At 38.7% G+C, this 19768-nt stretch overlaps 1 protein-coding gene across 1 annotated transcript in view; it reads left to right on the top strand.

The window, feature by feature from the left end:
* The first annotated feature begins 12342 nt into the window (after nucleotides 1–12342).
* The window catches only part of mboat2a (membrane bound O-acyltransferase domain containing 2a), a 58373-nt gene continuing 50947 nt past the window's right edge, over nucleotides 12343–19768 (top strand). Inside the window, exon 1 of the mRNA XM_061743547.1 lies at nucleotides 12343–12555. Coding sequence (XP_061599531.1) covers nucleotides 12472–12555 — 84 coding nt within the window. The 5' untranslated portion in view covers nucleotides 12343–12471. The remainder of the gene's footprint in view (nucleotides 12556–19768) is intronic.

Below are 19768 nucleotides of genomic sequence, written 5' to 3'. Positions count from 1 at the left end.
TTTTATTATTAAAATTAAGACTGACAAACTGAAAGCAATATACCTGAGTGAGTTATCAGTTTCACTTTCCTTTTTTTGCCATCAGTTTCACATTTGAAAAAAAGCACATTGTTCCATAATTAACGGGACCTTTTGTTCACATCAAGCGTATCATTGAGGGATAATAAAATACAACTGAAGCAAATACTGTAGAAACAGCACTGACAGGAGCCTTTTCTTAAATAATCTGAGCGTTTATTTAACTACGTTGTCTAATCATCAGTTTTTGAATTTAGCAAAGAAGCCACATTTGTTGCAGACCACTGACTGAAAGGTGGTAAAGTCAAATGTGTTGCTGTTTTATTAATCAGAACAGAGGCCTCATTCACCAGCAGGGCCCATCCTCAATGTACACTTTGTTTGCACACAAGATACATGTGGGCTGCCATAACAAGTCAGAAATGCCGCTTTGTGATCAGCTATGGTCACGGCTCACGTTATTTTACATATTCAAATGATTTAGTGAGACTTAAAATGTCCATTATAATAACGCTTGTTTGGAAATTTGTTTGTTTCTCGTAAAATCCAAGCTAATTTAGTGGAAAAAGAATTGGAGGCAAATATAGCTGGACCGCTGCAGCCAGAACAATAGCCAAAGCAGATGTCCTGACTGTACAACTCGCGGAAAAAATGTTTGTAATTTGTTTTGTGACCAGGGGAACGCAGGGTGTGTCCGTACACCCGTTCTCCGGTCGACATGAGCCTCAAACGTCCCAAAACATTTTTACTGGTTTAGCATTTCAGGGTTAGAAGGAACATTTTATTCTATTAAATGGGACTGATGTTTGAATGAGAGTCCCTTTTTTCCCCAAAACACACTTCCATGACATCATGATTGGGTAACAGGTGGGATTACTCGACAACAAGGCTTCTTTAACCACGTACAAGTGGAATGAATGACTTCTTTGTTTAAAATAAATATCAGCTAATTGAAGCGATGTATTCCAAGAAAAGCTAATGTGCATTAATAATGATGTGCAGGGTTTATTTCATATGTAATAGGTCTCCAAAGACTACTTCAAAGAAAAGCTTGTTATAAAAATGAGGCAGCTGCATGAGGGCAAGAACTGAGAAAGTGGTGCCTGATGAGACCGAGCAGTAGCTGCACATATTTGGACTGCTAATGAGAGAGGGATGAACAGACGGAGGGGAGAGGAAGGGAAAGGAAAATGAGGAGAAAACACTTGAGAGGGAGAGAGTATAGTAAACGTAATCTGATTGGTTTGTTAAATACAACGAAACACACGCTGCCGTTCATCCAATGCTTTTCTCAGTTAAGGGTTTGCTTATTCCAGCACGACGATGCCAAACTATATTCTGCAAGTATTACTACAGCTCACTTTTGGAATAATAGTCCAGCTGCTAAATTCGCCTGCCCAGTTATTTTAATTATTTTCTTCACTCAACAGGAAACAGCTTTTGTAATAATTGTTTAATACATCACCTTTGACTTGACAGCTTGTACATTCCTTTGTCCCCTAAAGTGCTAGCTTTCCCATTAATAATCAGATCTGAGCAATCCCGTTCACCGCAGGCACTGGAATGCCCCGGCTCATGATTTTCATTAAACCTTGGCACCCTGAAGGACACCCAAGAAAAAATAGTTCTCCAAAATGATTGCAGGATAATTTTAGACAGTTTCAGAGACACACACACACACACACACACACACACACACACACACACACACACACTCACCTCTGAGTGATTTTCAGGAAGAGCTGCTGCTTCACTATCATCATTATGAATGAGTGGCTTTTAGAGTAATTACTAGTCCTTCTATGATTTGGCCCCTGTGAGTCTGAGTCAATAGAGCATCTCTGTGTTTCATCACAACCAGCTAAGTGTCAGTCTGCTCTAACTTCCTTCGGCTTCCTGGTTACTATAATAACGAGATCTCACCTCAGCTGCCCGGCAAAATAACCAGTCTAAGGTAAAACTGTAGCATTGTCACACAGCAAAAAATTCTTTTAGCCTTTAATTGTGTAGAAAAGTATCCCACATTGGACCGTCTCTAGAAGCTCAACAGCACGAAGCTCCTGAATAAATAAAAGAACAGTAGATGTGCATGTTTCAGATCTCCTTTTCTGTTCCAGAGCGTGAACTATAATTACATTTGCTAGTTAGACCCCAAGATGAAAACAAACACAGAATAAACTGATAAAGATCTCTCCAATCTGGAGATGCAGTGCAGCTGCTCACAAGAGTTCTGACAAGTCGAATAAGAAATGCATGCTTGAAGTGACGCTTCTCTGGGACTCCAGATGCTTGAATATCTGCCACTGTATCCTTTTTAATATCCACAATTAGCTATTCATTTATCACCCTCATTTTCTGTCATAACTTTAGGATTTTGTTTTCCCATGCTCTGTATGTCTAGCAGCTTGTCTTCCTTTTGTACTTTGTACTTTGTCTCTTTTTCCAAATAAAGCTTCTGCTTTAAGATTTAAGAAAGATTCAGGAGTTGAAATGACCTTACGTCTATCAGTAGATGATAAGCTGTGTAAACTTTCATTAGGGACCAAAACAATGTGAACTGAAGCAGTTCTGAGTGACAACGGAGTATATGTTTGGTGCTAAGTGCCAATTAATGTTAGTCCAGACCAGAGGGGAATCTACCAATGTCAGAATAAATTGCTATTTTAAGACCCTGACAAGACTCAAAAAAGTCTTTCCACATAGTATGAATAGGGAACCTGCAGACAAACCACTGCAATTTTAACTTATGGGAACATAAGAATGACTGTTTTTACAGGAATCTTGATCCATTCGCTGCTATGTTGTCATAACTGTAAAACAGATTTTGTTCATCCAGCGTCAATAGAAGCAAAAGGAAGACAGTTAATGACATCAGCTTCCATAGAAGTGGATCAGTACCAAAAGTTTTTGATCAGTTTTTTGATCGACTGATTTGGTTAGGATCATAGTCCTGCTGCAGAGGCGACTAAGCTGTAACTGTCAGGCAGATGGACCCACGTTTGCCTCTAGGGATACTCTTCTACTACAGAGAGAAATCATGTTTGACTCAGTGGCTGGTTCTGTGGTTGCAAAGCCATCACAAATCATCACCCCTCCTCCCCCATACATGACTGGATTTGATGGATTTGAGGTGCTTATGTGTTGGATTTTCGTGAAAAGTCTGATGGTTTGTTCAGAAACAATTTTGCGAACAAAGGTTGTGGTTCTGTGTTATTTTAAATAGAAGAGGCTTTCTCCTGACAACCTAAACCTTATGTTTTTATATATATATATATGTATACTATTGGTATCTTTTCTTTTTAATCTCTTTTAATTTGTGTGCCTTTTTTTAATGTAAAGCACTTTGTGATTTTATATCTGTGAAAGGTGCTATATAAATAAACTTTACTTACTTACTTACTTAACAAACAGTATTTAGTCTTGTTTGAGCTTTAAAATTGAGCGTCCTCGGTGAGTCTTAAGTGTTTTGTTTTTTATCTTTGGAGTAATTTGCTGGTATATCCTCTTGTTTCCCATTTGTGAATAACCTTTTTCACTGTGAATCATTTAGCTTTATTTCACTTCTCCAAATTGATGTGCACTGCTTATGCCTTTTCTGCTTGGCATTGTGTTATCACACAGTTGAACAATTCAGAGCAACAATCTGATGACTTGTTTGCTTTCAGAGCGGTACGGAACACCTGCTGATGACCAGTTTATCAAGGACTAAATAATCGTCTTAAAACATATGTAATCAGTAAGAATGTAAATAGTATTGCCTGCATGTGTTTTTCTTCATTTTTGGCTCTTATTTATGTAAACTATTTAATCACACTCTGTAAAGTAGTTACAGGTTTTTGTTTTTACACACAAACATGGTTGAAAGAGGGACTAATAACCTTTGCACACGACTGTAGCTGATTTAGTTTTTGTGTTTGTATCAGTCTACAACTCTCTTGATTCTTTTTGTCACACTAATCTGTTTTTTTGTTTCTGTCTCTTTGGTGTTTTGACTCTCATTTCCTAATACACTAGACCCACAAACCTGTTCTCGTTGGCTCCATCGGTGGCCCCTTCTATGGAGATGACTGAGCCAGCAGCTCTGCAGCGCTGTGAATCTAAATGAGCAGCTTTGTCCTCCAAAGTCCACCAGGCGACTGCTGTCATGGTGTAGATTTCCAGGGCTGCTCTCAATTTGTTCTTACACCACAACAGATGAGTACAAACCATCTCAGGCATTTCAAGTAGCTTAATTGGAGAATCAAGTAATAGAAGGAGACAGCAGTGGATGAAAGTGCATCTCAAGAGAGTTTTTAATTCCATCCTGCTCTGCCTCGCTGCAATTATGTGATTAATTTCACAATCTTGTATCGTTGTTTAAAGTTCCTGAGTCAGAGCTACAGCACGGTGTAACTCAGCCAAGCTGTGTGTGAAGTGATGTCTATCAGTGCCCCACTGGCAATGCTAATGTGAAGGCAACTAATTTAATCTACGCAGCTCAGCGACTTCAGACATCCAACCTGTTCATCCATCTTCTTGATGAGATGGAATTACCTTAATATGAAATCTAATTAAGAAAACCAACATCTTGTAATATCCAGTGGAAACATTAGCAATGTTGCGGAAATGTGAGGACGAAACTTAAGGCACGTTGTCCTCCGTTGGATCAATATTCAGCTCAGATTGGGACATCTTGTTTGTGTCATAATTGTGTTATTAAATATTCATGATGACTCATTTGTCTCTTTTTCTTTTCTTTTGCTGACTGACTGTAGTTTTTTCATTCTTTATCCCAATCTCTTGATTTTAAACAAGTAAGACAAAATTGTTGTCAATCCAGAATGGCGTTTTAAGGAAGAGTTTGTCATGCTGGTCAGGTTATAGTCTACATTTTCTTTGAAATGCCATAAAAAAAACAATTCACAACATTTATAATATCATTACATTCATGTGCAGTAGACTATCGATGATAATCAATTTCTGTCCCTGAAAAGTGAACATGATTGGAAAATGCGTAAAACTTAACAGACCTCCTTAAATCCTCCTGCTTACTCCCACTCGCACCTCCTCCCATGAAGCCTCTATTGTGTTCCCACTTTGCATGCTGCATTGGTTTGTGGAGTGCTGCTGAACTTTGTACTGGTCAGGCTCACTAGATTTGTTTAAAAACAAGAAAATTATTCTATACAACTAATCCTTTTTTAAAAGTAATGGCATATTTTGGAAGCATTTTTTGCAGGAAACTAGCAGGAAAAAAAATCCAAAATGCAGGTTAAATTCTTATTTGGGTTTGAGATCATACAGTATGTTGACAATCTTAAGGGTATTTCTTATCTTTACATATAGCGGACATGTGGTTGAAGGGAGAAAGAAATAAGAGACAAAAGGCATCAAGACACTCAGTGGCTCTATAAGGGAGAGAAAAGGGAACAACTGCCCCACCCTGTGCAGAAAATGAAACAGTGAGATGAAGGATCCTGCGTTCCTCCCACTGAAATACATGGCTGTCAAGCATGTGACTCCATGCTTGCCAAACGTATTGTTATTGTTGAAACGGGATGGATTTGTATTTCTACCCTCAGCAGTTAAGCAGCAGGAAATTTTGCAACTGATGCATTCGTCTCCAACTCATTTTCCTCTATATATAGACCAATAGTGGTGCTGTTGTAGAGCGATGCAGACATTCATTTTAAATCCATAAATATGATGTCATCTTATTTTATTTTAACTTTGGCACACTCTAAATACATTTTCATAATACCAACGCTGAGACTTGTCCCTCTAGCAAGGGATTATTCGCTGGCTTACACTGGTCATTGATTTTAAAATATGGCCCCAGTCTTCTGCAGCATCTCTCTCTTTTCCTGCAGGTTGTACAACTGGCCCGTTCAGAGCAGTGGTGGTAATGGGCTCCCTGTGGAGTCCCACTGGGATTGCAGTAACATTAAAACAGTCAAGTAAAGGGAGTTTTCTGCGTCGGCAGGCGCCGCTAAATCAAACTGGGAACAGAGAGGGAGGAGGGGGAGACTTGATCTGCAACAGTACAAGGCTGTGGTGGTAAATAAACAGTACTGTACATGTCCATCTCGTAGGGCTTGTTCTATTTAGAAAAGCCTCTCTTAGCTTGACCCACAAACAAAAGACACTTCCTTTTCTGCTTTACAAAGACAAAGGATGTATGTTCCCTGGAGAAGCAAGACTGAGGGCAAAAGATGCACTATTGACTAAATAAGGGGATTAATCATCAACCACAGAGTTTAGTTTATGAACTATTTCCAAGGATATGGAGAAGGTAATGCAAAGTGAATGTGTGGGTTATGTTACCCCATTTTCATTATGAGGAAGTGGGAACTTGCACAATCTCACCTCTCATACGGTCTAACTTTATATTCTTTTAATCAGATCAGGGAGGACCTCTTCCTCCAATTCTCTTTCACACCATCTCTTCTCTCCCTAATCTAAGTGGAGTATCGGTCTGTTATAGAGGGAGGGAGGAAATGGATACAGTTGCCGTGATGATACCACCTTGAACGGTATCTCTCTCCGTTATGGTGGTTTTAACCGGAGGAGGAAGAGTAATGCAGCTCAGCAGAGGGACATGAATGCAGTGTTTTCATGCCACACCTTCTCTCTCTTTGTTCGGCTATGAATGATTAATGATGATTATATAAGCGCTGTGATACATAGAATACAGGAGATAGTTTCAGGAAGAGGGAAGGAAATTACAAAGATCCCTAACATAAAAAAAAATAAAAAATCATACAACAATGATAACATGTATGACATTGAGCATCATGTGCTCTTGAGTTAATAAAATCCTTCACTGATGGCTCAATATCCAGCATGTCATTACAGTACTTTTGCAAAAGTTTTTTCTTTTTCTTTTTTTATGCAGCAAATCTTGACTCCGTCATGGCATCATTTTACATTCAGTCTGATGTACCAGCATCAAAAAGTGATAGTTAAATAATTTAAAAGGCTCATTCTCCACAGGCAAATGTACAAAAAATGCTGAGTCCTTTTTTTTAAATATGTCTATGCTTTTGATGTTTTTAAGTCTAAAGGGTAAAAAAAGAAATTGTTATGAAACAATTGTTATGAAAAAGGAAAAAACCTTTACGTCTGGTAATTTATCGACTGAAAACAACCCCCAATAACAGACAGATGTGTGTGCATGATTATCATTAGCAGCTGATTGAAAATGAAACCCGTCTGATGTTTTCATGGTGAAAGTTTGACTTTTCTATTGATCAGATTAAATTGAAGTGAAAGGAATTCAAGACTGCTGTCATCCTTTGCCACAGCCATCGGACCACTCAGAGCAGGACATTTTACAGTCTACAAAATCCCAAAGGAACAACAGCTTCCAAATAACTTGAGGACTCTTAGCTAATTTGTGCACATCCATCATGGGTAGTGCTCTGAACGAGTGTGTGTGTAGCAGGGCTGCAAGTGGAAACGCACTTTTCTCCAAAAAGGGGAATTCTGCTAGTTAATAAAAGTAATTTGCTCAAGCTGGAGGGCAACGTGAAAGAAATGCTTTGTGGACTGGTAACACCAGAACTTTCTGGTTTAAATTAGACGTTTTATGCTTGGAGAGTGTGAAACACTTGATTTCAGAACAATAATCTGAGACAATATATGAAACACAGTGGTCATGATCATCTGGACCAGAACTGGTTAGCCATCACAGATGGTATGGTAATTCAAAAACAATGTTTTGAAAAGACCCAAAGGAATAAAATAAAAAAATAAATAAATAATGAAATAAAAAAAAGAAAAAGAAAATACCCAAAGGAAAATAACTTATTGAATGTGAAGAAATCCTTTAATTTATCACTGGGTGAGAAACAGATTACACCCTGAGCACATCTTCAATCCATCACAGTTTAGAAATAAATGAGCCAAGTAATGAGCAAGTTTTTCATTGTTCTGCTAGGATTTGTGTGACCATCTAATGTCTGCAAGCGCAAGAAACAACTGAAAGGTGTACCAATAATAGAAAGAAAAGATTAAAGTTTAAAGAGGCACAAACTTGATTGTGTCATAAATCAGGAGAAAGCTGCAGTAAGAGGTTTCTTCAATGGATTCCTCCACTTTTGACTGACCTGCTTTTGGATTATTGGAGGTATACATCTCCCTGGGATGCTAGTACTTGTATTAGACATATTAAATGGGCTGTGCACCTAGTTATGTGTCCCAACATAAATAACTAAAACAATGAAAGCCAATGTGAGATGATAAAAGACTATATATTTACTTGTCACATCAGTAACAAGTCTGTACTATTGTTATTTTTTGCTGAAAAACAAAGCATGCATTTAGAGCCTTGAACACAACAATGCTCTTTCAACATATCCAACAAACTGTTTTCACTCATTCAAAGTTCACGTTTTAACTAAATTAATTTGGTCTTAGCTTTATGTTGTTCTGTTGTGAACTAAGGTCCACGTCAAGCTTCTGGGGGCCATATTTTACCAGTATGGGATACAGATACATGTCAAAACTACTCATTCTTATGAAACAAACAAATAAACTCGTGTAATTTAAAGTCACTCAAGGGGACCACAGGCACAAATTAATTTCTAGAGCTCTTGGTAAGTAAGCGCTGCCCTCTATTGCTCACTAAGACCAGGTGCAAATAATACCTTACTGCGTCAAGCAACACATTAGTGAAGTATTTAAGCTAGACAACCGTGGATAAAAATGTATTTTCATTAACACAGGTCCCATGGAACGAAGGTTACTACAGCAAGAAAGAAATAAGGAATATATAGTGCACCCAGTACTCGAGTTGAGGGGGGATGAGGGGGGATGGCATCCCCCTTGAAATAAAAACAGTCAAAATCATCCCCCCTGTAAAACTGCCATCCCCCCTTTCCATCCCTTATGTCATTTCATCAATGAATGTGGTTTTACTGCTATTTCAACATTTAGAGTCATCACCAGAAAAATAACTTATTTGACCATTTTTACCTGTTTCAAGTACATTTTCACTTTAAATAAGTAGTAAATCTGCCACTGGGACAAGATTTTATCTTCTTATTACAAGCAAAAAAAAACTTGTTCCACTGGTAGATTTTTCTACTTATTTCAAGTGAAAATCTACTTGAAACAGGTGAAAATTGTTGTTTTTTCCACTGATGATTCTTGTTTTAAGTGTAATGAGATTTTTTTTTACTAAAATGAGACATTTTAACTAGAAATAAGATAAATATTCTTATTAAGATTTTTAGTTTTTGCAGTGATCCATTTTACTTATCCTGTGAAGGACAGAGGCATATTGATAAGTTCAGAAAACTGTTTTTTATTGTTGTGTTTTGATGTATTTGATGTAAGCCCAGTGGATATTTAAAGCTTACAGAAGGCTGCATTTAACTGCTGCTATGTCATTCCTGCAGTATTTCTGCAGGTGTTTTGGTCGGTGCTATTATTTGTAATATATTATATTATTTGTAATCAGCACAAATTATCTGTCCCCATATGATAAAATCCATCACCCCCCCTGAATTCTTTTTACAACTCGAGTACTGAGTGCACCCATATAATGTGTCTGCCTCTCTTCCTGGTCAATCTACTGCAGGCCGCTAGATGGCGCTGACACACAGTAAACAGTAAACAGTACTTGGTAGCTTCCTCGGGCTGTTACGTAATTAATCACCAAACAATTAAATCAGTTCTCATCATCAACACTATAACACACATGGCGCATTGTGTAATAACTTTGTAAAAAAAAATGATTTCATAATAACGCTTTGCAGTCCAGTATAACACCCATAAGGAGGAATACAATCTGATCAGGTTATTATCTAAAACGTGAGCAATCTTTGTGAAATGTGATTCCTGATTTTGATGCTTGGATCGGCGAAATGCAGCTATTATGTATCGTTTTTCAATTTATCCTTGCCCGTGGTGTTACAATTTTTGCAAATTTATCTGAACGAACGCCCCTCTGACGTCACACTTTTCTCCTTCACATGTGGAATGTAATAAACGTGAGAGGGGAGGATGGGCGAGCGCAATATTTCTCTCTTCAAATCCTTCCGACTTTGCAGATTGCAAATTAATAGCGGCAGTTAAGTTACACGCGATCGGGAATTGCTCGATGGAGTTAACTTTCTTCGTACATTAAGTTAAAATATAAATGGTTATGACAAGGAGGGCTGGGCCGCCACCTCTCCAGCACACCAACACCATGTTGTCAAAGGGACTATGCCGCCAAGATAGTTAGCGTATAACATTGTCTTGTTTCTCCCGGCTGGGTAAAAGTAACAAAAACAGTGCACCAAAATTGTGAAACAATATATCCAATCATGTAAAACCGCAGAATTTCTTTAAAAATACCGAGTCGTTTGTAATATATCTTTTACACTACCACGTTTAGTCTTAAGAGGACTAGCAGTGGCGGAGCCAGAACATTTTCAGTGGGGTGGCCAGGATGGAGCCTGAAATAATTTGGGGGTGGCATAGAAATCACTATTGCAGGAACATAAAAAAGTTAAAAATGCAGCGCTATATGCTTACACTATACACATTTACAAATGCACTGTGATATAGACTCTTTTAATTAACAGATTATTTATCATTCTATTTTTATATTCACACTTGTTTTTAAACTGTGTAGAGTTGAGTTGATTGATTGTTGCTGACTGTTGTATTTATGTTGTATGTAGGGCCCACTACTAGGAAGTTACACAGAATTTCAGCTGTGATGATAAGGCATTCTGTTCCATGCTATAATACAAGAGTCTCAGACTAGGTGTTGAACAAAACAAAATGCTGCCACTCAAGCCCCAAAATAATAGGACACAAATCCACCAAAACGCAATGCTACCTATCAGAACATTACGTTGTCTCTCTCCCCCACCCCACACTGTAAGGCTGATTTATGGTTCCGCGTTACCAGGGGCGAAAATCCCGTTTCATAGTTGGGGGGGGACAATAAACAGTAACATTTTAGAGAATAAATCCAGGGGGGGACAAGGAATAAAAGTTTTAGCCTTCCTTTAATACAGCATTTTGACATTTTCATCTCTATCTCGCAAACAGGCAGAAGACCTTTCTTAGAGCAATACAAAACAATGGTATTAGGTGGAAGGTGGCAATAATACAGCACATCTGACATAATACACTGCAAAAACCCAAAATCTTAACAAGAATATTTGTCTTATTTCTAGTTAAAATGTCTCATTTTTAGTTAAAAAAAAATCTCATTACACTTAAAACAAGACTCATCACTGGAAAAAACAACAATTTTCACCTATTTCAAGTAGATTTTCACTTAAAATAATTAGAAAAATCTGCCAGTGGAACAAGATTGTTTTGCTTATAAGATAAATCTTGTCGCACTGGCAGATTTTTCTACTTATTTCAAGTGAAAATTTACTTGAAACAGGTGAAAATTGTCAAATAAGTTATTTTTCTGGTGATGACTCTTGTTTTAAGTGTAATGAGATTTTACTGTTTATTATTATTTTCGATTTCGGTTTCGGCCACAAATTTTCATTTTGGTGCATCACTACTAAATACTACTGCATTGTTCCAAAATTATGAATTCTGTCTCAAATTATTCTAGGGGGGGACAGCTTTACTAATTTTTTTTTAATTAAATATAATACCTTAAAATTCCATGATATAGTAGAGCAGAAAACTGTTTTATTTGCCTTTAAAGCCCAGCAGAAACTGCTATCAAACTGCATTCAGGACCTGTTCCAGATAAAAGAAACCTGCTATGATCTGAGGTGGAAACTCATGTTTGAGATGACGACAGCAAGAACTAATATTAAAAAGAGATGTACATCAGTTAAGGCTAGAGAAATTTGGAATAGTTGTAATAACAACCTAAAAATGTGTCGCTCTATCGTCAAGTTTAAGAAATTGTTTAAAGAAAATATTGTAAATAAATATAAAACACTATAATTACAAAGTATACTATCAAAAACATTCTAGGATGTGAAATGTCAATTTTATATTTTGTCTTACTTATTTTTTTCTTCTTTATGTATTGTTTGTTTTCACTGAGTAAAAGCTAATGTCTCATATTTTTGCTGATCATAAGAAAAAAGGGTAGGCCCTATAAGCTACGGCTCTAGCCTACACCTTTTCGGCAAAAGAAATGTTGTTTTTTTTTTCTTCCTTTTCATCTTGTTCTGTAAAAGCCGAAATAAAGATTCATAACTAACTAACTAACTAATGGGGCGAGTTGTCCCCCCTGTCCCCCCCCGGGATTTTCGCCCCTGCACGTTACACCAACGCAGGCTTGACGAAATCGCATACAGACGAATGGGTAGGCCGGTGGGGTAGTTCCTCTTGGCTCGCGTGTGCTCTTTGGATGTACGCTGTGGATGACACCCGTCCAGCTCGTCGCAAAAACAGCAGCAGCGGCAGCGGCGGCGTACTCATCGTCGCAGCACTCGAGGGGAGCCATCCGAGCCGGAGGGAGGGAGAGCCAGGATTTACGGACACCGTCCAAGCATGGCTACCCAAACCACAGCATCATGCACCGGATCCACTCTGTTGAAGCCTATAAGCGACATCATCAACCTCCCTGTCGACCAGGTATGTGCTCGGATCGGGGGATGGGGGGGGCTGCACTTCTCTACAAAACCACTGACTTGGATATATGTATTTTATATGTTATTAGAAATCCTAGTTAGCAATCAGGATGTTAGCCCTGCCTGATGCGCACTGCTATTTTCTTGCAACCGTTGGCCCAGCTCGAGTATGTTGCAGGTTTTGCTGAATAAGAGCACAGAGATAGGGGAAAAAATGTGATGGTAATTCACTGTCAGCAGCAGCAGCTATCATCATCTTGTCAAGCTATGCTGGTGCTAATGTCCTTTGTCTCCTCCTTTCGATACCCAGATCTGAACCCAGACGGTTTCAAACTGGGGTCCGAGGACTCTTAGGAGATCCTTTCAGCTGCTTCCCTGTGGTCATCAGAGAAATCAGGGTTCAGTTTTAATCCTATAAACCTCAAAATAGCCCCGGAATAGTGGGGGATTTCTGGCAGCTTGGGATGATTCACTTTCACTGCATCAAAACAGGGGAAAAAAAAAAAAAATCTAGAGATATATTACAAAAATGGAGCTGTAACATAAATTAAAGACACATGTCATGGAGGTTTTACATGTGCAAACTCCCAGATGTGCAAAAACATCAGGCAATGTGGGTGATGGGGGCCTCTTTTTTTTTTTTTTTGATTTCCACAGTATTTCATATTTTTTTTTTTAGTTTAGTTTATTTTCGTTCATGACACAAAAAAAATAAAAAAGAACAAGAAAACGTTCAATTGTTCAAAGAAAACATAACAAAGAAGTTTCCAGTATACAAATAAACAAATAACATCTAGACCGAAAAAGGGGTAGGCTGAAGCGAAGCTTATTATTTGCCTACCCTCAAAAAGATTAATTAATTTAATAAAATAAAAGCCCGTAAAACAAATTGCCTCTGTAGGGATAACAAACATTCCTCAAAAAATAAAAAATATTTTTAAAATAAAGATGCAGTCTACATGTTACCATCATCCTTAAAAAAATCTATGAATGTATGTGAAAATATGTGAATGTGTTGAGTATCTGGCATAAGTATGTCTGCGATAATGAGATTATATCAGTTAATGATGGTTGTCTTTAGTGGATTCATTGTAATGTGTGCCATGCACACTTTATACTTGAACAAGCATCGCACCCACTCATGCATTTAGCTACATAAGTTACATTTCAAGAAGGATGGTCTTGCAGCTCAAACACCAGAAAAAAAGTGTTTGTGTGCAAGTCAAGTTAGACTGGATCTGTGGGTTAAAGTGTTTAAACCCATTAAGTCCTGATGTGTAATCTGAGCTTATCTGCACTTATGTGTGGAGGAACTCTCAGGTCTTAATGGGTCAAAAGGGCTCCTAAAGCAAAATAAATGACTTCTACTTTCTGTCTTCATTTCTGAGTAAAGTAGAAAATATCTTAATCGCAGCTACTTTGGGACAATATTGTTTTTATATGTGAAGTTGTCCTTTTAGTGTTGCCACACTTTAGCATCACAGATGCCATTTGTGTTATAAAACCAGCAAGTCTTTTATATTCTTGTTTGCACAGCTTTTCTTTTTTATCTTTGGCTAAATCACTTGCTCTTGTTTGTCCTCTTGCATACAGAAGAGCCTGTTTCCGTCACCATGCCAAACATTTTTTTTTTTATATATACACACCTGACGTTACATGGGTGTGTCTGTGAGGAAATATCTTTCTTTTGCTGAAGTCTTCTAAACTCATTTGTGCTCTTGCTTTTAAAGTCTGTAATACATCAGTATCATGTTGCAAATTGTCAAGAAAACAACGCTTTGCTCTAATGGGAATTCTTTTTTTAAATCTTTATTGTTTAAACAATAAAGCCAGTTGCCCCATATATCACTCTCCATCCTCCTCCTTGCGTGTGCAAACTGGAACGTGTCATCATTTCTCGGCACCCTGAAGTGCCCCAGCTCCCTCTAGGAACGTCGCCTGCTGAGAACTCACACGAGTGAAGCAATAAATGCACATCAGTGAAACCCCAGCATGTCCTCTCATCATTTGTTATCACAATATACAGCCGTGTGGAAAAGACAGTACAGCATCTTTCAGTTCTAGGGTTTTATGTACTGTATCAGGGTGTAATAAAAGAATAATCTGGCTTCAGCAGGTCTTAAAGTGAGGTAGATGTAAGCTCCGATTAAAAAATGTGACATATTACACAGGGCCATTTATTCATTTAACAAAAATTCTGTCAAAATACAGAAGTAGTGTGAGAAAGGCTAAGTGCAACCCATCTTTTTTTTTAAGCTTGCAGAACCACCTTTATCTGCAGAGTTGAGTTTATTAAGGTTTACATGTTATTTGTTTATTTCGAGCTCTCATTTCAGTTGTTTTGATGCCATGGGATCACCTCGATTCCTTTCTCTCTTTCTGATGTAGATTTGTTGGCGTGTTTGGGATCATTGTTAGAGATAGTACAAGATCATTGCAGCAAAGCTTTATCTGTCGTTCAGATGGCCTCACCTCCTGCAAGTCATTGATAGAAAGGTGCCCTGGTTGAATGTGTGGAAAACAAATCCTAATTACCAGCTCCACCACTGTGCCTGTTATTATGTATGTCATGTTTGTTCCTTTTTTTTCTCTTACTCCTCCCTAGTATTGTGTTAACACGCGTCTTAGCGGTCCAGGCCATGACTCTGCCAAAACTCCTGTTTGTTTCAAGACCTACGAGGGATGGGATGTTTTTTTTCTTCTCTTTAATGATATCCTCATATTATAAATAAGTTATTATAATGATAAAGCAAGCTCTGTACCCAAACTAACCCAGAAGAAGAGCCTACTATGAGTGGTGGTCAAAAAAAGAGTTCAACCTTTTTGAAAAGGTTGAAAAACATTATTGTAGACTAAACTTTAAATCATAAAATAAAAGGTTATTATTATTCCTCACACTGTAAATTGTTGCAGCTGCTCCTACAATTTTCAGTTTTATGTCCTGTCCCTTTAAGGCCACCCTCCTAAAAGGCCTGTGGGCTCCAGTGATTGGCTGGCTGATTGGACAAACATGGCAGAGTACTGCCACTGCTCATTCATTGTTTGAGGGATGACAAGATAGTCATCTACTAGGAAATGCAAAAATGCAAATATTTTCAGTGGCAGCGTTAGGTTTTTGAGGGATGAAAAGCATGGACAAAGTGCTTTTTAAGAAGTCTGGGACATGCATGGGAGAGCTTACCTGCCTTTTGAAATAGACTTTATCATTTGAAAATATGCTGAATTCTTTTAGTCAATTATTCAAAGAAATTGTGCTGCAATTTTAGTATCTCCCATTTTGAATAGCAGAGATCATTACTTTTAAACTACAATGCTAATTCTTATAAATAGTTCAGCAGTCATTTCTTATTGCACATCTAGTGTTTCGATGCCCTTTTACCACAGTAGCACAGCTGTATTTTCACTCATGTCTACCGTTTGGCAGGAAATGAGAAGTCAAGGGTGTTATTTCTGTGCATATTCACATACTGGAAGTGCTTCTTTTTGTACTTGCTCAATCCGCTCTGATGAAATGCAAGCTGTCAGAATATGACGGAGGGACATTGTCCAAATGGGATGGGAAAAAAAACCGGGGCCTATCATGGACCACTCTACTTAGCTGGACAGGTGTCGGCCTTGCTACGGTGTGGTTTGTGAGCTTCCTGCCAAGGGCTTGTTGTGCCAGCGCTGCCACAGCTCTACATAAATCAATAAAGCCACTCGGATATAATGTCACTGGCCCACAGAAATGAATGTTAATTTTTCTGCGCTGCTTTACTGTTGCACCTCTGTGTATGTGGTTAGAACTGCATATATCACACGGGTGATACGAGCGTTTCTTTTGCCTGTGTAAGAGCTGCAGTGGAAGCTGTGAAATTTGAACTGACACTCTGCTTTTTCTCTCTTTTTGCCCATTTTCTTTTACTATCACACAGCCTGCCTTTTCGAATAAACAAGCATTTTTATGCATCTATACAAACACCAGTCACCCACTTTTCCATGAAAAGTGTGGGTTTTTTATGCTTGCGATACACCATGACCCCGAGCTATGTAGTCATCACATTTAGTTGCATTGCTTGTCATCAACTTTGTGGACTGAAAGACACAGAATACATGAACCTGATGGTGTTCATGGAAAAAAGATGGATCTTTCCTCCAAATATCTCCATTTCACATATGACTTTCTACCCCTATTCTTCCATTCTTGCTATTTCCACCATATGTTGTCCTGTTTTTCATCACCGCATAGCACATGAGTTGCAGCGGTGGTTTCTGAAATGCACATGTTGAGTCCCGGTCGTTCTCCTTCCCCGCAGGACCGCAGAGCGCTCTGGCTGATTAGCAAGCATTTTCAGTGACAGTGATTAAATGAGTACGGTTCGGTCTCTTTGGTAGAATGTTTAAAGATCAAGTACGCCCCCCCCACACCTCAAACATCAGCATAGCCTTGCACAATACCCGGTCTGTCTGAAAATTAGAAACCAGTTCACAATACCGAGCAACTCCATGCTCGTCAATATGCACCAAGCAGTTCGGCAACAGGAAATGGAAAAATAACCTGGTTGAATGAGCAATTTAATACAAAACACTTATCTTCCCACTTGCACAGATAGACGGGTTGTCTCAGAGCAGCATGACTTTGTGCAAATTTCCACCTGCATCCTGTTGGTTTGACGATGTAAACGTACAGCAGAGAGGGTGGTTTTACCATCAAGGTGCAGGCCTTGTTCGTTATGCTAATGTCTTTGACATCATTCTGAGTGGCCGATGTTTCGTATTTGGCTCTGCAGAGGTTTGAATGATGTAACGTTGTCAGTGTCAGCAGTGACTTCATATTTAGCTCAGACGTCCTCTCAGCTGATTCTGGTTGACAGCAGAGTGGAGCAGCTCCGCCAGACAAGTACTTTCCTCCCTCTTGAAACAGAAAAGAATGATACCTGAAGGCTGGCACATTTCCTCTGTCTTCTGCACCGCGATTTATGGCGACATCATTTAGAAAATACATATTTCTCACCAGAGCTGGGCAGTATGGACTAAAAAATGTATCACGATAATTTCTGGCATTTATCCCGATAACGAAATTTATCCTTTTTCTTTCTTTCTTTCTTTCTTTCTTTCTTTCTTTCTTTCTTTCTTTCTTTCTTTCTTTCTTTCTTTCTTTCTTTCTTTCTTTCTTTCTTTCTTTCTTTCTTTCTTTCTTTCTTTCTTTCTTTCTTTCTTTCTTTCTTTCTTTCTTTCTTTCTTTCTTTCTTGCTCATTTCTTTCTTTCTGGCTCATTTCTTTCTTTCAGGCTCATTTCTTTCTTTCTTTCTGGCTCATTTCTTTCTTTCTGGCTCATTTCTTTCTTTCTTTCTTTCTTTCTGGCTCATTTCTTTCTTTCTTTCTTTCTTTCTTTCTTTCTTTCTTTCCTTCCTTCCTTCCTTCCTTCCTTTCCTTCCTTCCTTCCTTCCTTCCTTCCTTCCTTCCTTCCTTCCTTCCTTCCTTCCTTCCTTCCTTCCTTCCTTCCTTCCTTCCTTCCTTCCTTCCTTCCTTCACGTACGTTGTGCATGGATTTAACACAGAACCATAAATCAGTTTTACACAAAAACGTCATCAACAGGAATTTATTGTTTTTATCGTGAGATGACAAATTCTTACCGTGGGGAATATTTTTGACGGTTTATCGTGAACGGTAAAATATCACCCATTCCTATTTCTCACCTTTTGCCATTTTAATCTAGAAAGAAATGAATTCTGCTACAATGAAGTTCATTATGACAGCTTTGAGGCTCATCGGTTAGTTCAAACAATCGTCTGATGTAAAGATGCCGTTCTCTGGATGCTGGCTCCCAGCGTGCAGGCTCGGTGCCGCTGTGCATCCCGGGGACACAAAGACCCAGCTGTACAAGCAGTCTTAGTCGTTTTTTTTTTCCTTACTTTTTTCTTCAACATATTGGATTGTAGTTAGCTGCAATCAACAGCCTCTACTGTTATCATGATAACAAGCCTTCTTTTGTTGTCTTTGCTGTATCTTCCGATTTCTTCTACGTTGGCCTCCAAGCTCATCTTTTTTTTGTTTTTTGTTTTTTCTCCTCCTGAAAATTCAGTGCTGTCAGTGACCAAAAAGAGGTAAAAATGGATTTCACGCTTTGAAGCACACATCATATTATTAGTAGTTCCTACTTTACAGCTCAGCAGTCCGAAAGGTCACGAATGACATCTCTGACTCCTCCTAAGAAGCACTGAGTGCTAACATTTACTTGTTTGAGAATATATTTGAAGTTATGGTAATGAAGTCCCTAAAGCCCCTTTGCTTTGGCCTCTCGGTCTTCCTTTTTAAGCTCCACGGGTCTCATCAGTTTCTCCCCTATGACTTTAATTTGCTGCTCTGTTGGGAGTCTGTTCCCTCCAATTGATTACCTTCACTCCGCTCTGTGCTGCCTTCATCAACGTGGACAACAGAGTAAGAATGCGTTCCTGCTCCCAGAGGTGATAAGAAAGCTAGATTATGTTAAGATGAACATGGGCTTGATAATAAGCTATGCAGTTATGGTTTAACTTTAGGAATATTTGTTTTATTGTATTTTTTGCAGAGGTGAAATGTATTTTTAAAAGGTGCAAAAACAATCTAAATCAGGATGCCTCGAGTTTCCCCAGCTTGGATTCAGATTAATTCCCTGAACTGGTCTGATAAAGACTCATTACTTATTTTAAGTGTTGATAATTTCCGTCCAGTTTGGACTGATGGGTTGATCTCTTGGGAGCTGTTTTCTGGCTTATGCCAATGATTGTAATAGGTTTTAATCTTTCTTATCATGCCGTCTGCTGCTGCAGATAACGCCAGTGCTCTGACATCACATCTGGTGTGTGTCCTCTGTTTAAAGGGGACCTATTATGAAAAACAGGTTTTTTTCTTGCTTTAACATATATAAAGTGGTCTCCCCTCAGCCCGGTAACTCAGAGAAGGAGGAAAGAAACCAAATTCTGCAGTGTCTGTACAGCCGCCCGGATGATCCATCCAGTGTGATGTGGCTTCTACGAGCCGTTCAGATTCTGCTCCCGTCGTTACGTAACGACGGGCGCGATTTACAGAGGTTTGCCTCCGATGTGTCAAACCACGCCCACAACTAACTCCGCCGGCCGGAGCTTCCGCCATTTTTTCATAGCGGTGTATCCAGCCCCCCAGTCTCGCACTCAGAAGGCATGCCGATTTTTCCCAGTGGCCAGCCGCGGTACTGCAACAAAAAATCCAATGGGGC

The sequence above is a fragment of the Cololabis saira genome, chromosome 16 (genome assembly GCF_033807715.1).
Source record: "Cololabis saira isolate AMF1-May2022 chromosome 16, fColSai1.1, whole genome shotgun sequence".
NCBI classification, from domain to species: Eukaryota; Metazoa; Chordata; class Actinopteri; order Beloniformes; family Belonidae; genus Cololabis; species Cololabis saira.
Note: the sequence above shows the minus strand (reverse complement) of the source record. Positions and strands in the feature narration are given on the sequence as shown.